General features: G+C 36.9%; 1 protein-coding gene across 2 annotated transcripts; it reads right to left on the minus strand.

The window, feature by feature from the left end:
- Positions 1-294: 294 nt before the first annotated feature.
- Positions 295-25,147, minus strand: edem2 (ER degradation enhancer, mannosidase alpha-like 2). 2 transcript variants are annotated; one of them, XM_056449896.1, is made up of 11 exons: positions 24,937-25,147; positions 24,524-24,634; positions 18,304-18,343; positions 18,099-18,204; positions 16,921-17,046; positions 12,476-12,687; positions 7,647-7,788; positions 7,330-7,454; positions 6,299-6,443; positions 2,522-2,643; positions 295-874 (listed from the first exon to the last, which is right to left on the minus strand). In XM_056449896.1, exons 1-11 carry the CDS (start codon positions 25,041-25,043, stop codon positions 428-430), a joined length of 1,683 nt encoding a protein of 560 aa, XP_056305871.1. In that variant the 5' UTR covers positions 25,044-25,147; the 3' UTR covers positions 295-427. The 2 variants fall into 2 exon arrangements, with proteins under 2 accessions (XP_056305871.1, XP_056305870.1); XM_056449895.1 differs by lacking the exons at positions 18,304-18,343; positions 24,937-25,147 and having other exon boundaries at positions 24,524-24,612.
- Between the last annotated feature and the right edge of the window lie 76 nt (positions 25,148-25,223).

Raw genomic sequence — 25,223 nt, forward strand, 5'->3', positions numbered from 1 at the left:
AAGAAAATAACCTAAAACTAAAATGTTAATATTTTGAATGTGAAGAATGTGAAGAACAATCCAATAACAATCCAATATGTGGAATAATCCAAATGTCTGTACTGAATGCCAAAACTTGTGTCTAAAACTTTTTTTTAAAGTTTGTCACAACAGTTCAATTTGAAGTATGTTCGGATCTTACAATAAGGATCTTTTTTTAGGGTGGGGTCAAGAAAATCACCTGAATAATAATAATAAACTAAATTGGGATTATTTTGATAACACCTTGTAATGGAATGATCCAAATGACAAAACTTTTGTCTAATACTTTTCTTTTTTTAATAAAAAGAGTGGAAAAAACTCCACACATATTTAGAAAACATTTAATCTCTCCAAAGTTAAATTACAAAGGTAAATCTACATCTTTACACGCGGTAGGAGAGTCTGTTCAAGAGTTGTCTGAGAAGACCTGACCCATGACAGCTAGTTTGGCACTGAAGGGCTGCGTGGGACAGGAGAGCACCGGGGCTTTTCTCCGCTCTCCTGACTTGAGTGCAATGCTCTCTGAAGAGCCATCTGCTCTCTGGTCCTGGGACGGCTCCACTGTTTGTGGCTGCGAGAAGCTAAGGAGGATGTCCTGAATCTCCCTGCGCTCCTGCTGCTCTCGGCTGCAACAGTGGAGCGCAGCGGGGTCCAGCGGATGAGCCTCCGTGTTGAACACATAGCCCCCCGCGCTGAGGATACAGTCACCCCGCAGACCCCCCAGCTCAAACTCTGTGCCAGTGTTGTGAAGGAAGTTGTCAGGATCGAAGAGGAGGTAGAGGTATTTAATGGTCTCGGCTAGGAAGAAGGATTCCATGCGGTTGTCCAACTTGTGGTCCCTTACATCCTTCACCTTAGGAGAAAAAACAAATGAAGAGCTGTGTTGGGTAAATGACTTCAAAAATGTTATTAGAATTGCTAATTATTTACTCTTTCCCTGCCATTAACGAAATAATTGATAAATTTAGTAGAAACGCTTCCCTGTCATTGGCTAGTTTTTACAGCAATTTGTGTTTTAGGTATATTACAGTAGGGCAGTGCTTTTATTCTAGCCGAAATAAAAAAAATAAAAAAATAAAAATAAAATAAAAAATAAAAATAAATATAATTATTTAGTATATAATTTAGTAAATACTGCGAAAATTTCCTTGCTTTGTTAAACGTCTTTTGGAAAATATTTGAAAAAGAAAAAACTTCACAGAAGGGCTAATCATTTTGACTTCAACTGTATATCCTGAGTGAGGTACTTGACGCAACATGCCTTAGGAAATGAAATCTGAGAAAGTGAAAGTAAGATCGTAGGTAAAAATGAGAGGAATACAACCTTACTTTGTCTTAATTCCTTACAATGCTATACCAGGGCTCGCCACAGCTAAATGATATGTTTTCTCTGTTTTGTAAATTTATTTTATTTTTTTCATGAAACCTACCTGCATTTCAGTAGGTATATAAAATAAACATATGAAGATAGAATAAAATGTGTTTTTTTGTTTGAAAGCAGAGGGTTGGTTCTTTATGATATACAATATGGTTACAGTATATATTCTTAGTTGAAAGTATTTTGAGGCTTGTCAAATTTAGCTGAAAATCATCAAAAATGCTGGCAGTGGCAGGCAACTTAAAATAAAATGCTGGCAGGGAAAAAGTTAACAACTGTATATCATTACAAATGTATTAACTTTTCTAATGACTTTGACTGAAAAGTAACTTAGTTACATAATAATACGTAATCATTAAATTACTTTACTAAATACTGAAAATCCACATAAATCTCAACACATTGACTATAGAAATAATACCTTTTAATTCTTTACAGTTGAGTTTAACGGGGCCTTTTAATGTTGTTAAGAAATTAACATGAAATTTAAACAATGTGTATCAAAACACAAAAATATTATAAACTAATGACACCACATAAGGATAATTATATATTTTAGAAGTTTAAGATGATATATGTATTATCATATATTGGCTTAAAATTCTCAAATATGTAATTGTTTCCTAGGAATATGTAGACAAATAAAACCTCCTTTAGTTGAAAAGGTTCATAAGCAAAATTATCTGAATGATTAAAAAATACCTTTACTCTGCTTAATTTATACCATATATTGTCATGATATCATTCCTCAGTATTTGTTTTCTTAAAGTCTGAGTGACCCAGAAGCTGCTGAGACTTTATTTCAGTATTTAGATGTACTTCCAACTGAAATAGAACATTGAGTGAGGGGGAGCGTTCTTTTGTTGACGTCAACAGAAGGTCTGACTAATTCTGCAATATATATAATACTCTGCTTCTCTGAATTGATCTATATAAAACTGTGAAATTGATGTCCAGCATTTAAAGGCTAGTAAATGACAAGTAAGACTTAAAAATGTAAATATATTTTGGCAGAAAAGTAACTAAATTACAGTAACTAATTACTTTGTAACTAATTACACCCAACACTGTTAAAATGTCAACATTATTTAAGATTTGAGAGCTAAAAAATAAGACACTCACAGTGGCAAAACCACAGGTGACCCGGCTGATTCTGTCAATGGACTCCACTGCATCTCGGCCAAGCTGGATAAATGAAGGGTCTCCGGTGGCCTTATACAGATACATGGCGCTCTCTATTAACTCTGTTTAACGCACACGCACACACACACACACAGTGAGAGAGAGAGAGAGAGAGAGAGAGAGAGAGAGAGAGAGAGAGAGAGAGAGAGAGAGAGAGAGAGAGAGAGAGAGAGAGAGAGAGAGAGAGAGTGAGAGAGGAGAGAGAGGAGAGAGAGGAGAGGAGAGGGAGAGAGAGGAGAGAGAGGAGAGGAGGGGAGAGAGAGAGAGAGAGGGGAGAGGGAGAGAGAGGAGAGGGAGAGAGGAGAGAGGAGAGAGCGGAGAGAGAGGAGAGAGAGGAGGAGAGAGAGAGAGAGAGAGAGAGAGAGAGAGAGAGAGAGAGAGAGAGAGAGAGAGAGAGAGAGAGAGAGAGAGAGAGAAATTGAAGTTTTAAAGCACCTTTATTTAAAGCAAACTCTTTAAAAAACAACAAACTGTATGTTTCACTGTGAAAAAACTTCAAAAGCATGTAATGTTCTCAGCAAAAACAAAAAACAATACATAATTTTCGACAGAACAAATTTTTATACTCCAAATGCCTTCAAACATGCCTAAAAAATTCAAATCACGCCTTATTCTTGCCTTTATAAACCCTTAAAAGTAGAAATAGTCTCACAAAAAATCTTCTGTCTTCTACTAATATATATATCCCCATTTCTGATTGTCCTAATATAAAACTCAAATAAAATACATTTTATTTAGTAAAAAAAATATATATATATAAATATATTTAATAAATAATTTTTTTTATTAAATTTTTAAAAATCCTTTTTCTTTTTGAGAGAGAGCCATCTTATATATATAGCCATCTTTTGTGGACGACGCGACGGTAGCCATATTGCACCAGACTGCACACCAGCTGATTGATGGAGAGGAGATGAAGCCAACTATGATATGGGGATGGTTAAAATGCCATGATGGACAGAGGCCAGTGGGCAAATTTGGTCCGGATGCCAGGGTTAACCCCCCACTCTTTTTCGAAGGACACCCTGGGATTTTAAATGCCCACAAAGAGTCGGGACCTTGGTTTAACATCTCATCCAAAAGACGGTGCTCACTGAGCAGTATAGAGATCCCATCAATATACTGGGGCATTAGGACCCACACAGACCGCAGGTTGAGCGTCCCCCGCTGGTCTCACTAACACCACTTCTGGCAGCAACCTAGCTTTCCCATGTGGCCTCCCATCAAGGTACTCCCTGCTTAGCTTCAGTGGGCAACCATGCAAGACTTGCTCGGTGCTAGCTGCAGGGGATATTTATATAAATGAAGCAGGTTTTATAGCAAAATGTGAATTGTGCTTTTGCAAAATTTGTTGGCAATGTGCCCCGTTTGCTAATGTATTCTCAGTAGCTGGAATATTTTTTTTATATATAAAAACAATGCCTCCATCAACTCTGCAAAGTCAGACAACTACTTCATTTCTAGAATAGATGAATCAGCCATTTTAAACAAATTGTCTGAATGAACGAATTACTTATGACAGGGAATTTTTGACACATACTGTGAGTATCTGCTATATTTACCATGACAGGCCTTTTTAGCGCCACGCAGCGCCATACATTTCAGAATTCTAAACATAGGTTTCTATCAGGGTACACACACCGGCACCGCAAGTCAGAGGCTGTCAGTGGCGCCCAGCCACGACTCAGGACACTGTTCATTTCTCTGCCGTGCCATCTGATTAGTTTTTATGTTAAATATCATGCAAATGTGCATGTCTGGTGTGTGATACTTTTAACTGTCATGTGTGTGCCGTGTCACGGCGCCGAGCGGCGCTTCTGGTGTGCGACCTGCTTTAGTTTTCAACAAAACTGTGTATTGTTAAATGAATGTGCAAACATTTCGAAGTTCTACGTTTGTTACATTTTAAAACAAAACTGAATACTTGTTTACCCATTAAAACTAAATCCATCTATTAAAATGTCATTTTATACATGAACTACATCAACATTAGTACAGTGGATTTCTGGAAAAAAGTTTTTGAATATATTGCTATATGAAAATAACCATCATGAACTCTAAAAATAGATGGTTCTTTCTCTAACACAGGATCAATATAAATACTGTGATATTGCAATATTGAAAAATAATCACTTTTATGATAAGAAAATTAATATGGAATTTTCATGCTACAATAATTTATTAATAGGTAGAAGTAAAAGAAAATATGGACTTCGTTTTCAGAACCTCATCCAACTAATTTTGGTTTTTCGACTTTTGCCTTTAGGCTAAGATTTATTTGATGCGGTCTGTCAATTTATCAACACATATCCTTAAAAAAGAGACATGAGAAAGTAGATAAATCTATTTTGAGATAAACTAAACTCACAGATTAAACAAAAAAAGCATAATATAAAGTAGCAGTTGATAAAATTGACCTAGTGTTTTAATAAGATTACATATTTTTTTCAGATTTAATATGAGTCTTTTGTGTCTCCAGAATGTGTCTGTAAAGTTTCAGCTCAAAAGACACTATCAGATTTTTATTATACCTTTTGTAAGATTCAATTTTATACATTTTTACACCAGGAGGCGGTTTTGCTGTACTGCACATTTAAGGCTAGTCCTCCCCGCCCACCGTTTCTATGTGCCTTTCTGCGTGTAGATCAATCTTGCGTATTCTTTCTTGCGTATAGATCAATCTCCTCCCTCGGCTGCATCAGACAACAGACAGACATAAAGGAAGCAGATCTCACGTTGCGTTTGTGAGAAATACAGTAAGAACTTTACCAATGAGTATTTGATGCATTTGTTGTGTTAAGTTGCAACGATGAGTCACACACAATGTCGTTACAAAGCACACACACACAGATACACACATACACACAGACAGACATACAGACAGACAGAGCGACAGAGAGTTTAGCTTTGCACTCTATTAGCACAAAAATGTGACAGCATACAGGTTAATCTCCACTGCTGTATGAATATCTGTTATGTTAATGTACAAAATAAACCTGATTTAATGTCCCCAAACCGGGATTGAAGCGTCTTCTTTTATAATTGTTCTGACACACAGCTGTGGTGATGAAGTAAAGCTGAAGGTAATCGTTGTCATTCATTACACACATGCACTGTTTTAAAACATTTTAAACTTGTGAAACTCACTCTTGATCACATTTGATGATGATTGATGATCCTAGCGAACTGAACAGATCTTTTATTCCCGGTTGCTTTGCGCTTGTCCTCTCTTGTTGATATGATTATACACGTGACTACCGGGACATGTCAATACGCAGTTGACAATCAATTTGGTGGGTGGGGGGACCGCACTCCTACATCAAGTTGCGCTTGGTCTGAAAACCGCTCCAATTGGTCCACCATTTTTATGTTGTTAAATTGAAAAGAAAAAAGACTGGGTGTGTTTATATCACCCCAATATGATGGTCTATACACTATACCTACACATATGTCTGTCCAAAAATATCTAATGTGAAAAATTTCTAATGGCTTAGAGCTGAAGATCTTTGCCCGAACCCGAAGGGTATGTTAAAATACGTATAAACAACTCATTCTTGAAAAAAGGCAAAAGAGCTGTGTGCATGTGCACATCTGAATAACGTCTGGCTGTAAACAGGTTCGGGCTTTTAAAAAGCAGTCAATTAAAACATACTTGTCGAGTTTGGGCTGAATTCTGTTAGCAGCATGACTGTCTGGTGCTGTGTGTCTTCTATATACCTGGCCGCAGTGGGTATCCCTCTCGCTTGTCCACTGTGTAACCTTGAGGAATGCTGTAGAATTCTGGGAGACCTCCAAACTGCCGCCACACGCTGTAGTAGTTGTGGAAGCTCTTTGTGGCACTGGAAATATCACCTATTAAACTCTGATATCAAGCAAACAAACTGATATTATAAGGTGCCACAGAAATCTGCTTACAAATGCAAATACAGATGGTGGACGTACTTTATGGGTGATTCAAGAATTGTGGGTACATTTTACGTCTTCTAAAATGTTTTTATTTTATTAACTTTTATTAACTTTAATGAAGCAGTTTTGAATAACAACATACATTTTATCAAGTTGTCTCTAAAAATAACGTTTTATGTGTATTTAGGGACATTTTTTGTCTTGAAAAATTAATAAAAAGACTCCCGCTATATCTATTTCTGTGTTTACCAGGTTAAATAAATTTGAAACATCTGGAAGGCACTGGAGCATGTTATTTATTCTTCTCTCATTCATTTTTATAAAATTTTAGGCATAACATTCAATTCGGTTGCTGTGCTTTGCAGTGATTTGTTACTGTGATATTTCAGTGAATTTTCCACTCTCAACTCTGTCACGATCAACTCAGATACGTCAACTCTATTACGGTAAACCCTGTTACTGTGATCTCTTGTTACTGTCAATTCTGTTAAGGTAGTTATGGTCAACTGTTTCTGTCAACTCAGTTATGGTCAACTTAGTTACTGTGAACTCTGTCACTCTTTTTCAACTCTGTTTCTGTCTGTTATGGTTTAAAAAGCTTAATAACTATTTTAACAACATTAGTAATATTAGTCGCATAATCAAATGTGCCCTATCACATTTCACATTATTAATAATGGATTTAGTTTACAGTACAATAACTGCACTACTTTTTTGTATATAATTCTAGCATAAGGAAAATGAATGAAGAATGCTCAAAATGAACCCCAACTCTGGAATGAGTCATATACTGAAAACTGAATTTTTTCATTCCCTTGTGACATATTTTACAATTTTCTCACCTGCATTCCGGGCCAGAACGCCTCCAGAGACTGAAACACAGGCATTGATACTGTTCCTTTATGCATCTGCACCCACAGATACCAATCATCAAACTTAGTGTAGTTCTTTATGGACTTATCAAATTCTGCAACACACATTTGAAAGTTGATAATGCTTTCATGTAAACAAGAGAAGCGAAGACAAACAGCAATCACTAGGAGTTTAGTTTAGCTATTTAAAACGCACATCAGAAAATTATTTAGCAAGGTGTTAACTGCATATACTATAGCTGTGTAATGTATGTCAGCTATTGCTTTATTAATAACTCAGTGTTTACCGTGAAACATTGTCAGCAGTTCCTCATCTTGAAGCATGATGGCACCCTTTACAAGATATTCGAAGTATGAATCAACTCCTGCTCCAATCCCTGCGTCCTGAGCGACCCACTTTGACGTTATGACATCTATGTGGTTGCCCACCTGAAAACATAAGGGATTTGTGTGACTTTTAATAAAGTACACATGAACCGGAAGTTACATTTATTGCAGTATGTTGATGTATTTTCAACTATTGTGTAGGGGTGCGGCTTTCTTTTTCTGCATCATTCCCTTGTAGCAATATAATGGTAAAAGGGGCATGCCTAAGAATATTGTAGCTGAAGCCATGATCAGATTTTGATGGATGATTACTAAAACATGCATTTTTTTAAATTATTTTGTTTATTATTAATAATAATAATAATAATAATGATAACCATATGTTATGTATACTGAATTGTTCATTAAAATAGAATTTAAACTACTTTAGATGGAATGTGCACCCTATACTGACACTGAGGTGAAGAAACTGTTGAACAAAGTCATTATTTTTGTTTTATGTGGCACAAAAGTATTCTTGTAGCTTCATAATATTCAGATTGAACCAATGATTTGAGGATGTTTTTGGTAACTTTCTGGACTTTGAATGAGTCGGGACCATAGTGGTCTGTGGAGGATGAGGGAGCTCTCAGATTCCATCCAAAATGTCTATATTTGTGTCCCAAAGATCAATGACGATTAAGATTTCAATAAATGAGGGTAAGGACTTGACAGATAATAAATTTTTGGATGCAGAATCCCTTTAAGACAATGCCTTTATTAGTGACTGCCTGATGAAATATGCATTTAAAACATGTTCTTATTTTAAATAATGTAGTTAATAACTGTTTATTAAATGTAGTTAATAACTCTGTGGTCATGAGAAGTGTTTGCACGTGTGTGAGCCCAGGAAAAAAAAACATTGTTACTCAGTTCACATGCAAAGAGGGTTTACATTGTAGTTCTAAAGCCCCATTTAATTACAAGGGTCAGAGAGAGTGTGGAAAGACCATGTTTTTCTTGTGCAAAATAGCTAAAACTATATAAATGGACCAAAAATGAGAAAACAACATTTAAAAACGTCATACCTTAGACGAAACAGAGATGAAATTATATATAAAATGTCAATTTTTTCCCTAAGTATAAAAATATGCCTTTGACTGACTTTTAACACTTTTATTTAGCATTTAATTGTAGAACACATTGACATTCCGTTTGAATATAAAGTGCGTAATGAATAGAAGTTACACTCCCTAACAAAAGTCTTGTCGTCAATCTCAGATGTAAGAGCAACAAATAATAACTTAACTTCTATGAATGAATCATCTGTTGAACTGCATCCCAATCATCACAAATACTGCAGAAGACCTATTGTAAACCACATGGACTCAAGATTCTCACAGAAATCAGTCAAGTTTCGTGAAGGAAAAATCATGGTTTGGGGTTACATTAAGTATGTGGGCATGCGAGAGATATACAGAGTGGATGGCAACATCAACAACCTGAGGTATCAAGACATTTGTGCTGCCCATTACATTACAAAACACAGGAGAAAGAAATTTCTTCAGTAGGATAGCGCTCCTTCTCATACTTCAGCCTCCACATCAAAGTTCCTGAAAGCAAAGAAGGTCAAGGTGCTCCAGGAATGGCCAGCCCTATCAACAGACATGAACATTATTGAGCATGTCTAGGGTAAGATGAAGGAGAAGGAATTGAAGATGAATCCAAAGAATCTTGATGAACTCTGGGAGTCCTGTAAGAATGCTTCCTTTGCCATTCCAGATGACTTTATTAATAAGTTATTTGAGTCATTGCAGTGATGTATGGATGCAGTCGTTCAAGCTCATGGGAGTCATACACACTATTAATTATTTTTCCACTGCACCATGACTTTATATTGTATACTGTACATTATTTCTGTTAAGTGACAAGACTTTGTCTAAGCAAAGTCAGACCTTACTGTCCTAATTAAATAATAAAAAATCCAAGCATGATCATATTATATTTCGGTAAAATAAGCATAATCTAGAGGCCTTTGCCTTTCATTTAAGCCACTTTCGATACCAAATGATCAACTAGAAGTCCAGTTATTATTTGTTGTTCCTAAAACTTGGATAGACGACAAGATTTTTGTCAGGTGGTATATTTATTCAAGACCAACGACGAGATGATCTCAAGGTTTCCATATCCTGGACCGGGCCGTATCCTGAGCAGCTACTGTGGTGGTCATGGAGGAGTGGAGAACATGAGACTGATTCCTGTGACGCTCCAGGGACAGACGAGTCTTCGCTGAGGCCAGCCTCCGCCGCTGAGACTGCAGCTCTGCACAAGATGTTTGGCCAGCGGAGAAATTAAAATGATCGTGCCCAACTGAGTCTGGTTTTTCTCATGGTTTTTTTTCTTCACTTTCGCCAATTAGTGAAGTTTTTTTTCCCTCTCCGCTGTCGCCACTGGCTTGCATGGTTCGAGATCTGTAGAGCTGTGCATCGTTGGATTTGCTCTTCAGTGTTTGGACTCTCAGTAGTGATTATTAAACCACACTGAACTGAGCTAAACTGAACTGAATTTAAACACTAAAAACTGAACTGACACTGTTCCAATTTACTTTGATCTTTTATGTGAAGCTGCATTGGCACAATCTACATTGTAAAAGCGCTATACAAATAAGGGTGAATTGAATTGTATATATATATTTTATATATATATTTATTTTATTTTATAATTTTTTTAATATAGTCAGCTACAGAAAAATTAAGTGAAAATAATCAGTTTTAAACAATAAAAAATAGCCTTGAATGATTAAGTTTTTATTCTAGGACGTTTGCAAGGAATTTCATCAATAAAATACTAAATAAAACAAAATATGTTTTACTTAAATGCATAACTGCAAACTATAAATATAAATAAATGGAAAAATGGACAATTGGTCTGAAAGTAATCTTTAAATTTTTTTCAAAACTGTATATTAAAAAATAATAAAAAAACAGATGTAATCCTTTTAAATCAGCTTAAATATATCCAGCTATATTACACACCAACGCACTGGCGAACTGAGTTTTCTGGTACAGAGAAAAAGAAAACAGGAATCAGCATAACAATTGGTTTTCTGTGAACTCAGGGATAATTGGATGTATACAACAGCATTTAAATTCACATGGGCAAACATAAACACAGATTTTGCCTTTTTAATCAGCCATCCTGTCCTACTAATTGCTGTTAAAGCGATTAGTGCTCTGGTAAGAAAGCAGCAGCTAAAAGTTAAATATTAGCATCATTAGAGGCATTTGGTCTAAGCACTTCTGGCTGCGGTCAGTAGGACTGATGGGTACAGAAAGGTCATTCAGAAAACACTACATTCATATTTACGATTTTTATTTATAGTATGCAGTTATGCATTCAAGTAAAACATATTTTGTTTTATTCTGTAATTTATTGATGAAATTCCTTTCAAATTCCTAAAATAAAAAAGCTATCATTCCAATCTCTTTTATTTTTTGCTATTCATACTGAATATTGAGCATCACAGAAGTCATGTTTAAATTTACTGGTAAATAACTTGATGACACACGAGCAACTGTAATTTTCACGCTTTGTGCCACGTTGTTTAAATAGCAAATCCATTTACGCCACTTTGTGCACTCATGGGTGTGCTGGTCTATAAAGGAGATGTGTTAAGGCGCATTTTTGGCGTGTTGCTATTTTGAGGAACTGAAATAGACAGTACCATTGACCAACTTAAAGCTGCTTTAAAGTCCTGCGCAGAGTGCTTTAGTTATAAGCCTATGTTGTCCATATTTATATATGCGCGGTATGCATATTTATATATATTTTTTGTTTGTTTTTTTAATAATTATTTTAAGGATGTTTTTAACCTTTAATTTGGATAGGATAGTGGAGACTATAGACAGGAAAGTATTAGAAGCAGAGAGAGGGGAAAGGTCGGCAAAGGACCTCGAGCCAGGAATCAAACTCGGCTCGCCGTGAGCACCATGGTGCTGTATGTCGGTGCACTTAACCACTAGGCTATTGGCGCCGACATTTATATTTGTTTTAAATAAAACAAGTTTAGGCATGAGAAAAGGACGCGTGTTTGGATAAAACCACACTTCGTTATTATTGTTCATTTATTTGTTTGCTACTAAATTTAACTAAATTTAGAAATGGTTTTGAAACAAATCTTTGCGCTTAATAAATGAGATTAAATATGTAGGCTAATGGATGTCTTCAGTGGAGTATGTATAACACCATTTCCTTATGCATGAAAGTAAATAAGTAAAGTAAAGAGTTCAAGTAAAGTAAAGAGGCCAAAGGGAGGAGGCTGGCTCTTTATCCTCACACTGCAGATGGTCTGTTTAACTGTTTTCTCGCTAGTGAAGCATTCAGTTTTTCCACTTACAAAGTCTGTCATGTAAATAGCAAATGCGCCATGGCACGACATAACTGACTCTTAAAAGGAAACGGAAGATGAGATTCTGAATGGTTTAATGCACATTATACTCAAAACACACCCATAACTCATTCAGAGAATAAGCACAACCCTGTTAGACCATGTGCTGCGGCGCAAACCGTATTTTTCTGTCCTTAAAATAGCAAAAGTGGATTCAGACAGGCGCTTAATGCTTTTGCTCCATACACTTTAGAGCTTGCGCCTAGATAGTTAAAATAGTCTTTTGTGTTTCAAATGAAATAAGGATAATTAAATGATAGCATATTCATTTTGAGATGAATTAACCCTTATAAAGCAAACTGATTTAAATATGCAGTGCTCTGGCATCATGATTGTACTACAAACGGCTTAAAAAGAATTTACCAAGCCTATGTCTGAGCGCGTTCTCCATAAAGCCCTGAGAGCTTTGCGGGCCACGTTCTCAAACACAGGGTCACCGGTGAGTCGGCTGAGGGTGGAAAACTCTAGGATGAAGGTGCCCACTCCGGCGGTGCAGGTGACCGGGGTTTCGCCGGGGTTCACTCCGCGCAGCAGGTTTACTGTGCCATACGGCATCCCTGTGGGTGTCTGGAAAGCTGAGAACAGATAAAACAAAATGACAGCTTACTCACACTGAACGCGTCTTTGCTTCTTAAAATGCAAGATGTAACGCCTCAGAATGGTTTGAAAAAAAGTGCAGCATAAAGCACGAAGGGATCTGGATAAATAGAACAGAAATTTGCAACAACTGTCCAAAATTATTCTGACTGGTCCACTGCTTTGAAACTGACATTGACGAGCAGCGCTGTTCTTTTAACTTGACAGGGGATCAAAATGTGTGTTCATGTGTATAGTGCTGCAAAAGACGCAAGATGCGAGCGTTACGGTCACACACATCTGTAAAATGCATGTTTACATTGAAAAACAATAGAAAAGTAGCACATTGTAAAGGAAAAATATGTTCTATGTAAACTGCCCATTATTCAATAATCATAAACAGTGTGTGTGTGTGTGTGTGTGTGTGTGTGTGTGAGTGCGTGTGTGTGTGTGTGTGTGCGTATGTCTGCGTGTGTATAAGCTTGGTACAGTGTGTTACAGTGTGTTACAGTGTAAACATTCATCCAAAAATCCTAATTTGTTTCATACATTTTAAATGATTAGAATAATTGTTTTGTAAATAATTATTATAGAATTACAGGCAACTACTCTCAAATTGTATCTCAAAAATATGGCACTTGACAAAGGTTCACTTTCTTATAATACATACAAAAATATGGGTAACACCAGTGCTTAATTTGTGAGATGCGAGGTCCAGGAACAGATCAGGGTAACAGATCCGGCATGTTACCAGAGGATATAAGAGGGATGTTGTTGAGGACAAAAGTGAAGAGCAGCGGGGTGGGGGATGGAATGTGGGGCGTTGGATGTCGGAGGGCTGTCGCAGACGAATATGAAGAGAGTTGGGGAGTCGCAGAAGAAAGTGAAAGTAAACAGCGGACGCGGGAGGAGGGCGGTTGAGGAGGAGGATCGGTACAAATTAAGCCCTGGGTAACACTTTAGTTTAAACAAAGGTTCACATCTTTTAGTCTTTCACCATATTTTATATCACTAATCCTAAAGCCAACTACTACCTTACTATTGTTAGGAACCGTACATTGTTTTTTTTTGTATGTTCTTTCTGTCTCTTTCTCCCTGTCACTTTCACACGTATTAATATTATATATTATTATGGTGTAATGTCTCAGCTGTGCATTTGAAAATGGCGCTTCCTTTGTTTTCGTTGTCCTGGCATGTTGCATAAGCGAGTGATGTATCTCTGTAAACCAATAGCACTCAGTTGTGCATCAAGCTCTACCTGTTGGTACCCTTTTGTTGTGCTAGGTACCCTTTGCAAAAGCTACCCAAAAACTGGTATTTCCCATACCGTACGACTCAGTGGAAATGAGCCATTTAGTATCGCCTACCTTTAGAATTTTATTGGCTGACAGGTCTGTAATAATCACTCCTGTGACAACGTGTGATCTCTGCCAATCCAGATCTGCATAGAGATCTTAAAATCTAAAGCAGGAATGGGAGAGATCAACTAATGTGGTTGACATTTGGTGTGTCGCTGTTTGTTTTCTGGTGTTCGTTTGTTTTTTGCTTGATACTAATGCTGACTTTGAGTGAGATTTTATTTAGCACGATCTGTTGTTTAAAGTTCTGTCATTTGTAATATACTAACAATAATATTTTAATACAAGGTTTCCGCTACATTCATTCTTCCATGGCAGGGTGCCACACCAAAATTCATCCCACCACGGCTAAATTTCAGCTTCTCATTCAAAACATTTTGTCGTTTTTTTATATAGCGGGTTATAATAGCACCAAAATGTATTAAAAGGTAAGTAAGTAAGGTGATGTGCTGCCTGACTGACTGACAGATGTGTGATGCGTGAGGCCAGCAAATATGGCGTAGCTTTCAGTTATGAGGAACACAGTTTCCATAGTTATACTTTATTATGGCGTAGCTTTCAGTTATGAGGAACACAGTTTCCATAGTTATACTTTATTTATAGATAAAGGTCTATGGCTCTGCATACAATGACTTTATCTTGCTGGAGTTTATAACCGTTTCACTTTACTTCAGGACGCAATAATGCCGCTCTGTAGGTCTATTGGAGACATTCACAAATATCCCTAGCAAATCTAATAAATATTGCAGACATACTTAATACATTAACACACTAAATCGCACTTCAGCAGTGTTTATTTGAGAGCGCACAAGAAAATCTGCAATTGAGTAGCGTATATTTGTGGCGCGCAAAAAGTTTTGTGCGCGAACAGAGGAAATCGAGCAGAGAGATTCGCATGCTTGTATTACATAAATGCGATCTCGACTTGTAATACTGCGCTCACGACATTTGTCAATGAAATAACTACCACAGGTAGTTGGTAGATCTGTGTAAAGGGCCCAACAGAGTCTGCCGCCACAGCTGGAAAAAATCTTAGACGAAACACTGTAATAATAATAATAATCATAATATTAATAATAATAATAATAATACATTTTTAGCCCACTAATGCTCCATTCAAAACTTGACAACTTACAGACAAGGAAGCAACAGCATAGTAAGACACGTGACATACATATCTTGCCCGCAGGCTTTTTGATGTTTAGACACACTAGTTTAGCAAAGTGCGCTAATTTGTAAAGGTGTGAACCTACACTGGTCTTACAGTTCGGTTCGGTTATGATTATCTCTGCATCAAACAAAACTGAAGTACATGCACAGAACAACATGAGCATTTAATGCAAATAAACAAACGTAAATATTATCCCGCTTGCTTTTTGAGCATTGTCGAACGAATTGTTAAACGCCTATGACTGGTCACGCTCTCAACAGAAAGGGCTGCGATTAGCTCTAACGTGCTGGTGCTGTTCACTGATGAGTCACACTAATAAACAGCAGTGGTGATCACAGCTGATCCGTCATAGACGTCGTGGAGATAACTCACTCTGCAGACCAGCTCGTGTTTGGACGGATCCACAAGTATCTCTATAACAGCCAAAAGTAGAGGAAACGTCATGTCTGCAGGTCAAAGGAGCCACAGTGAGAGAGAAAGTCAGAGAGAGATAATTGGAGTTTACTTTCATTTTCACCACAGCAATGAAATAGGGGCTTCTGCTGTATCTTCTGTGTCAGTGAATGACTGTCTAGCAAACACGCAGTAAATTGTGCAGTGGAATTTCCATGTTTTAATTACTCGCGCTTGCCTCCCTCCCTATAGTATTCTACCGCCACATAGTGCATATTTGATAAATGACGTTAGTACATAATAACCGTTTAGGATCTATTACTGGACCAATATCAAATTGTCCGAGTCTGCATCGTGGTGCATCGACAAAACAATTCATTTTGATACCCCTAATTTGTATTTTTTGCTTCAGTTAGTGTACGTTAAGGGCACATTCGCGCTGAAGACTTTTTCTTTTCATATTATTATTTTCTTATATAGAGGATTGGGAGGATAATATGGGGATACTGTTATATTTCTTGGTAACACTTTACAATAAGATTCCTTAGTTAATGCCTTTACTAACATGAACTAATCATGAACAACACTTGTACAGCAATCATGTACAGCATTTATTAATCATAATTGAACCTTTACTAATGCATTATTAACATCCAAGTCCATGCTTGTTAACATTAGTTAATGCACCGTGAGTTAACATGAACCAACAATGAACAACTGTATTTTCATTAACTAACATGAACAAATACTGTAGTAAATGTATTGTTCATTGTTGTTCATGTTAGTAAATGCATTAATTAACATCAACTAATGAACCTTATTGTAACGTGTGACCTATTTCTTTTTTTGATTTTCACTTTCAGCTCAATCACCCATTTGTCTTCGTTCTTTAAATATATTATTGTGTTACATTATTTTTGTGTTTGAACATATTGTAAATAAATGGTTTGTGGGAGCAATAAATCTTTTGCGGTGCTAACTTATTGTTCTGTGTTTCTCTTGTCACCTTTTACCTTTACCTTATTCTTTTGGTCATCTCATTCATTCATTCAATTTCTTTTCGGCTTAGTCCTTTTATTAATCTGGGGTCGCCACAGCGAAATTAACCGCCAACTTATCCAGCATATCTTCATCTGGGGAATGGTCATCTATACGTTACATTTTAATTCCTAGACAAATTACTATCAAGCGTTGTCACTAATAAGCAGCAAGTTAGTAATTTATTAAGCTGAAAATCATGTTTAAAGCATGAATTGCACATTAAAATAAAGTGTGACCAAAATAGGATTTTGTAAATGTCAATCCCTCACCAGGAAGCAGTTTTCGAGCCGCGTCCTCTGCCATGCGCAGAAGGGGTCCAGAGCAGGGCCAGCCCTCCTCCACCTTCATCCCAGCACGCTTGGAGAGCAGATGAGCCGAGAGAAGCCCACCGACCACTGCAGATGATCAGGGGACAACACAAGATCAACACAAACACGGCGCAAACTGGACAAATGAGTTTGCCAAGTCATATTTCAGTCAAAAGTAAAAATGTACACTTTGAACACAACCTCACACTTTTTGATCTCTCAGTTCACGTGAGACTAGAGTACATGAAGTTCAGAGTTTTTCATTCAATTTTTTCCAATTACTTTCACACTTGTCTACTACAAACATTTGGTTTTGCTTCATAATTACAGTGTATACTTTTTTATAAATGACTTATAAATGATGAAAGCATCAAGCGACTGATTACAAAGAAAAATTCTAAATCTAAAGAAAAATTTTTTGAACCATACTATAGTAAAGCACTTAAAGAACCCTTTAAGATCTTTGAAATGTGCCATTTTTATTCAATGTTTCAGTTTTAACCAATAGCATTTTGATTTATCGCAGCTCTGTCAGCGAAAGTGGTTGAGATCAAATAAAAAGCAAACGAGAAGCGTCTTGAAGGGGGTGGGCCATGTCAGATACTGCAGAGCATTTGATTGGTCAAAACAGATGACGTCAGATGACGTCAAAAAAATTATTGATCCATTGAGGCAAAAGTGACAAACTTCAAGTGTTGGATTTTTATATCAGGTTTATAGCATGCAAATCCAAATTTTGTCAATGTTTTGTAAAGCACTAGCTTATAGATATACTTAAAACTAACATGCTGAAACTAACATCTAAAAAAACTGTACTTTAATTTCACAGGACCTTTAAATGAATCTGTTAATGTAATTAAACTGTTGCTATGGTAATATAACCATTGTAGTAATAAACAAATGACCCAATACTGTATAGATTTTTCTATTAAATGTGCATTACATACTTTTATGATATAAATGTGTGGAAATGTTTAAATCATGTTTGTTACAGCTAACCCTGCTCATCCCTATTTGCATAATAAAAATGGACAAAAAATGATTCCCTCTGTAATGCAATTATGTAGTTTTTGTTTGTTTTTGTGAGTATTTTGAAATATGACTTTGTAATGATCAGTACTTAACAGCAGTGAGCGTACCTCGTATATTTGTCTCAAACACAGATGCATTGACGTCAATGTCGAAGTCAACAGTGTCCTGAAGCAGAGTGGCCACACGCTGAAACTCTGTGTGGTTTCCTAGAATCTGTGATGGGGAAGACAAGAGAAAGAGAGAAAAGCAAACAAACGTTACATCTGAACCACAGCACAGCAAGGAAAAGTTTTGTTGAATTAAAGTTTGTACCAGCAATGTGTCCAGAGCATCTATGAGTGTGAGGGAGAAACTAAATGGAGAAACGGACAAATAAAGAAGTTATAGTGACACTATACAGTAGGGCTGCATGATATTGGAAAAAGTAACATTGCAATAATTTGCTTTTCTGTGATACAAATTGCGACATGAGGCCAATTTCACTGGACGGTTTGAACAACTTGTGAGGAACTACGCATTTTAAAAAGGTTGCAGTGCATCTGAATAAAATACAATAAATTAGATGGTCCCACTTTATGTTAGGTGCCCTTAACTACTATGTACTATGTAAAAAAATTAATCTGGGATTGGACAATGAAACTGAAATGCCTGGTTTTAAACCACAATCATTTATTAGTATTGTGTAGGATCTCCTTTTGCAGCCAATACAGCGTCAATCAATCTTGGGAATGACAGACACAAGTTCTGCACAGTGGCCAGAGGCATTTTAAGCCATTCTTCTTGCTGAAAAGTGGCTGGTGGAGGAAAATGTGTCCCGACTCGCTCCTTCAAAACACCCTAAAATGGTTCATTAATATTTGGATCTGGTGACTGTGCAGGCCAAGCGAGATGTTTAACTTCACTTTTATGTTCCTCAAACCACTCTGTTACCAGTCTTGCTGTGTGTATTGGTGCATTATCATTCTGATACATTGCACTGATTACAATGCTTAAACCAATGGGTACACATGGTCCTCCAGAATGGTTTGATAGTCCTTGGTAGTAACACGCCCATCAAGCATTGGGTCTATGGAATGCCATGATATTACATCCCAAAACATCACTAATCCATCCCCATGCTTGTGGGCATGCAACATTCCGGATGGTACAATTCTTTGGGGCTTCTCCACACCGTAACTCTCCTGAATGTGGGAAAGACAGTGAAGGTGGACTTATCAGAGAACAATACATGTTTCACATTGTCCACAGCTCAAGATTTTCACTGTTGGCACAATTGATACCAACGTTTGGCATTGGCATGAGTGACCAAAGGTATAGCAGCCCGGCCATGTATATTGACCGTGTCGAGATCCCGACAAACAGTTTTGGTGGAAACAGGAGAGTTGAGGTGCACATTTAAATCTGCAGTGAGTTGGGAAGCTATGGTTTTATGTTTTTTTTATACAATCCAGGTTAGCACCCAGACATCCCTTTCAAACAGCTTCCTCTTGTGTCCACAGTTACTCCTGTTGGATGTGGTTCATCCTTCTTGGTGGTATGCTGACATTACCCTGGACCTTGTGGCTTTTTAAACATCACAAAGACTTGCTGTCTTGGTCACAGGCACGCTAGCAAATTGCGCACCAATTTGTCCACTTTTGAACTTTGATGTATTATCCATAATGTTGTGTGCATTGCAATAGGCATTTAGGCAAAACTGTGCTATTATTCTGATAATTTGACCATCACACTCTATTCTTACTGGTGCTATTTACATTTACATTTAGTCATTTAGCAGACGCTTTTATCCAAAGCAACTTACAAATGAGGACAAGGAAGCAATTTACACAACTATAAGAGCAGCAGTGAATAAGTGCTATAGACAAGTTTCAGGTGTGTAAAGTCTAAGAAGCAAAGCATTAGTAATGTTTTTTTTTTCTTTGAGAGAGTACAGTTAGTGGTATGGCCAGAGAGGCAGTTACAGATTAGGAAGGAAAGTGGAGACTAAACAGTTGAGTTTTTAGTCGTTTCTTGAAGACAGCAAGTGACTCTGCCGTTCTGATGCAGTTAGGGAGTTCATTCCACCAACTGGGCAGACTGAATGCGAGAGTTCGGGAAAGTGATTTCTTCCCTCTTAGGGATTGAACCACGAGGCGACGTTCATTCACAGAATGCAAGTTTCTGGAGGGCACATAAATCTGCAGAAGTGAGAGCAGATAAGGAGCAAAGCCAGAGGTCGCTTTGTAAGCAAACATCAGAGCATTGAATTTGATGCGAGCAGCAACTGGCAGCCAGTGCAAACGGGTGAGTAGCGGAGTGACGTGCTCTTTTGGGTTCATCAAAGACCACTCGTGCTGCTGCATTCTGAAGCAGCTGAAGAGGTTTGATAGAATTAGCTGGAAGCCCGGCTAGTAGAGAGTTGCAATAATCCAGTTTGGAGAGAACAAGAGCTTGAACAATGAGTTGAGCTGCATGTTCAGATAGGAAGGGTCGAACCTTTCTGATGTTACAGAGTGTGAATCTGCAAGGTCGAGCAGTTCTACAAATGTGGTCAGAGAAGTTTAGCTGGTCATTAATCGTTACTCCAAGGCTTTTTACCATTTTGGATGCAGTAATGGTTGCCCCATCCATCTGGATTGAAAAGTTATGGTGTCAAGTCGGGTTGGCAGAAACTTCAAGCATTTCCGTTTTCGCGAGGTTAAGCTGAAGATGATGATCTTTCATCCAGTGTGAAATGTCTGACAGGCAGGCTGAGATGCGAGCTGGAACCGAGGGATCATCAGGGTGAAAAGAGAGGTATAGCTGGGTATCATCAGCATAGCAGTGGTAGGAAAATCCATGTTTCTGGATGACTGGTCCTAAAGATGTCGTGTAGATGGAGAAGAGAAGTGGCCCAAGAACAGAGCCCTGAGGTACCCCAGTGTTTAGATGATGTAGGTTGGACACCTCTCCCCTCCAAGACACCCTGAATGACCTGTCAGAGAGGTAAGATCTGAACCATTGAATAACAGTGCCTGCAACGCCCAGTGACTCAAGCGTAGATAGCAGGATCTGTTGGTTTACAGTGTCAAAAGCAGCTGATAAATCTAGCAAGATGAGAGGGAATGGAATCAAGCGGACAGTTGGTTGCATGGCTAGATAGCACGAGATTGGACACCTCAGACTCAGAGAGCTGGGAAAAAGAGGTGAGAGTGTGTGGTGTTGGTGGTTTATCTTGCGTGTTTGTTGTAGGTGCAGCAAATTGAGCACTGATTTTTGCAGTTGTGGTGCAAAAGAATGTAGCAAAGTCATCAGTAGTGAGTGTGGAGGATGCAGGTGGAGGAGGAGGACAGAGGAGGGAGGAAAATGTTTTAAAAAGTAAGCGAGGATTGGTGGCACTGTTGACTTTCTGATGGAAGTATGTCTGCTTTGCAAAAGTAACCTCAGCCGAGAAAGAGGACAGAAGAGTTTGGTATGTTATGAGCTGTTCAGGATTTTTAGTTTTTAGCCAAATTCTCTCTGCAGCCTGAAGTTTCGAGAGATGCTCACTATTACTCTGCTAATTTAACCATCACACTCAGTTTTTACTGGTGAAATGTGCAATCAAGGAAGATTGGCCACCAGGCTAGTCAAATTTAGCCATAAAACCTCCAAAACTAAATTAGCCTGTGTTTTAGTTTCATTGTCCAACCCCTGTACTTACTGTATTCATAATGTATTGCAGACCTCTGGTGCTCTTGAGGTGGGATTTGGGTGAGGTTAGGAATATGTTTGGTGGTAGGGATAGGTTTAAAGCTGGGTTAAGGTGTAAAGGATGGTCAACAGTGCAATTACAGATGTAATTACAAGCATTTAATCAATCCTAAGTACAATTTAAAAATATATATATTTACACAATAGTACAAAGTGGGACCAATTAGATAAATACAAAAAAAAAAAATACAAAAGAGGTCAAAGGTGCAGATGTTTTGGGAAGTCTTAGTAACAGTCTCTGATATTGTATAATTAAATGTGAAATAAGACTTCACAGACTTCACTAAATAAATAAAATGCAATTCCTCTTTGTTAAAGCTACAAATGTCATTGTTCCCTGACCCGGATGCTTTAAACTCACTTATTTTATCGCAGTAAGATTAAAAAAAAAAACCAAGCAAATAATCTCTACTTCTGACTATTGCAGATGTGCAGATTGCAATGTCAATATTGAAACTATATATTGCGCAGCCCTAGAATACATTGTAATATCTAAACTTCTTGTCACAATATAGAAAATATTTTTTTTGTAACTACGACATATATTTTTTTAAATCAGTTAAACCAAATAGTATCTGATCAGCAACGTCTCTTTACATTTACATGTAGTCATTTAGCAGATGCTTTTGTTCAAAGTGACTTACAATTGAGGAGGCATTCAGCAAGTAGACGCAATACACACAAGAAGTGCTAATTATACAAAGGAACTGTTAGTGCTCAGAGAATTACGTGCTTGAGTAAGGAAGGGAAGTGTTTCTTTTTTAAATAGAGAGGAGTGTTTCTACAGGTGGTTTGTCAAGCCCACTCATCTGTGTGAAGCACATGTCATATATGCATAATGTTAATATGTTGAGTGATTGTAAGAAAGTGTCAGGACGCAATTGTATAAAACTGGTTTAAGTGTTGGTTAAAGTGTCAGAGAGATGAAAGAGTGTGTTTTCTATTGAACGCAAAAGTTCAATACAAATGAATGTGAAATATTATGCAAGCTTATAACAACTGTCATTAAGTGTCATTCGCTCATGTTTGATAGCCAAACACTAATGTTTGAATGTTTTTGACATCCTGAAATAGTCAAAATGTACAGTTTTTATTAGGATTAAATACATTTTTGTGCATTGCGATGTCCTTTTACTCTTGTTTGTGTTTAGAAAGTATTTATTGTAAGCAGTGTTTTAACAATATAAGCAAATACAGTAATCTGCTTCTCTGAATTCATTTATACACAACTGATAAATGTATGTACAGTATTTAAGTTAAGTACTTTTTAAATTACTGTAATTAAATTGGCTGAAAATCAAAAGTAATCCTTTTTAGCAGAATAACTGTGTAATAACTGTATTCAGTTACTTTGCAACAAATTACACCCAACACTGATTAAAAGCTAGTGTGACCAGATGTCCCTGAGGTAAAATCGTTTTTATATTCGCACATTCAGATTTTGTCGTTCAATAAAATAGTAAAGCAGCATTTAAAAAAGACTAATACAAACTAATTGTAATGATGTGCTTGTGACGACCCCAGGATTCCAGTTTGGATGTGGCAGATCCTGATTGGGTGCCTGCTTGCCCACCAATTGGTTTAAAACATAAATAAGAGTGCCGTACTAGCCTCTGGAGGAAGGTGTGGCTACTTGGACGTCCTCATGTCAAGACCATCTCTTTCATTCTGTAACTTTGTTTCGTTTTGCATTATTTATATCATGTAGTTAAAGTTAGTTGTGATTATATCTTAAGTTCTTCTTTATCTTCTTTATTTATCCCTAGATAATTGTTTGTTCTTTGATTTGTTGTTCTATTAGTTCTATGTATAATAAAAATGTTGAATTTAGATCCTTTTGTTGTCTGAGCTCTTTTATGTTGCGACTGAAACGAGAGGGTCGTAACAGTGCTCTTATGAGTCAACTTGTGACATTGTCACTGTATTGTTTACCATGCTACTTTGAATATTCATTCTGAAATGTATGCAAGTATAACTTCAAAACAACATTAGCACTATTTATAAGACTGAACAATATTGTACTTTGATAGTCATCGGCTGCTAATACACTGCAAAAAATAAGTCAAAAAGTCACGACAGCAAATGTTTATATGTTGCTATTACCTTATTTTAATAAGGTAATCAGGTTTCAACTCATTTTTTTTAATTTAACTTAATATTTTTAGTCAGTTTGATTCATGCAAGTTGAGATGATTAGAAATGTTCATTTGATTCAACTCAAATTTAAAACAGCAAGTATTTTTTTACTGTGTATAATTATCCCATTTAAAATTTTGCAAAGAATCCTTTTCTGAAATTATATGAAGGTGAAAGTCTAAATGTGTCAATGTGAAAGTCTAAAAATCAACTCGTTTTCTGAGGACATTCCTAATTAAAGTTATACAATATGTATTGTCCCCATTGTTTAAAGTCATATAAGTCAAAATAGGCCCACACGGAATCTGCGCATGCAGAAATCCATAGATTTCTGCAGATTTTTAACTCATCATTGAGTCTATGTATTTTCTTGTGTAAATGTGTGTATATATTTATATTTATCGGTTTTTAAATTAATAATATTCAAATGTTCATATGATTTATTTACAATACAATTTATAAAGTGGTATTTTATAAAGTAATTGGATTTGCATTGTAAACATTAAAAAATAGTTAAAAATGTATAATTCTTTAGTTTTGATTCTTTAAAATTCTCTGCAGAAATAGCAAAAAATGTCCGCAGATTCTGTCTGGCCCTTGTCATAAGTGAGATTTCAATACTACGTTGACCAGTGAACTAGAAAATGTCCCGTTTCCATCTGGTCACTACATAGTAAGTTCATACCTGCCCCATGTGTCCTGTCCATCACAGGTCAGTGGCCTCAGCTCATCATATGGATATGCATTTTCCAGATAGCTGTTATAAGCATGATAAAACATGGACTTTACTCTGTCCCTGTGAAAATTTAAAAAAAAAACAAGAACTGTTGAGCAGCTTTCATGATGATTTTTTAATATCCTTCAATTACACGTCTTTACAGGTGACACACTAGATAGTGTTCACTAGATAGTACACACTGACACATGAACATATGGCTAATCTCATTGACAGACAGTAAATACCGCTCTATAAAAACCCCACGACTTGGATTATTTAATTGCCACTTAATTCGAAACACCTAATTATTTCTATACGACACCATAATCATCTCACCAACTCAATCATTAATGTTGGGTGCATAAATAAGTAAATGTCACCTGTAATGAGACATTTCCTGCTCAGTAAAGTCTCTGCCTTTAACATGACTGATGATCGGAGACAGGTACGCGGCGCAGAAAATGGCGGAGAAAAGGAAAGTAAGCATGAAGTAACGAGATGTGAACAGAGGTAAATAATACAATAATTCCCGGCTACATGGAGATGCACAAATACTATTCAATAATAATAGGAAGTGCACATACTGCGCATGCGTGCAAGCGAATGCTGACGTGAAGGTAGCTTGCGGTCAACTTTAAAATAAAAGCCCTTGTGACAGGAAAGATAT

The sequence above is a fragment of the Danio aesculapii genome, chromosome 23 (genome assembly GCF_903798145.1).
Source record: "Danio aesculapii chromosome 23, fDanAes4.1, whole genome shotgun sequence".
NCBI lineage: Eukaryota > Metazoa > Chordata > Actinopteri > Cypriniformes > Danionidae > Danio > Danio aesculapii.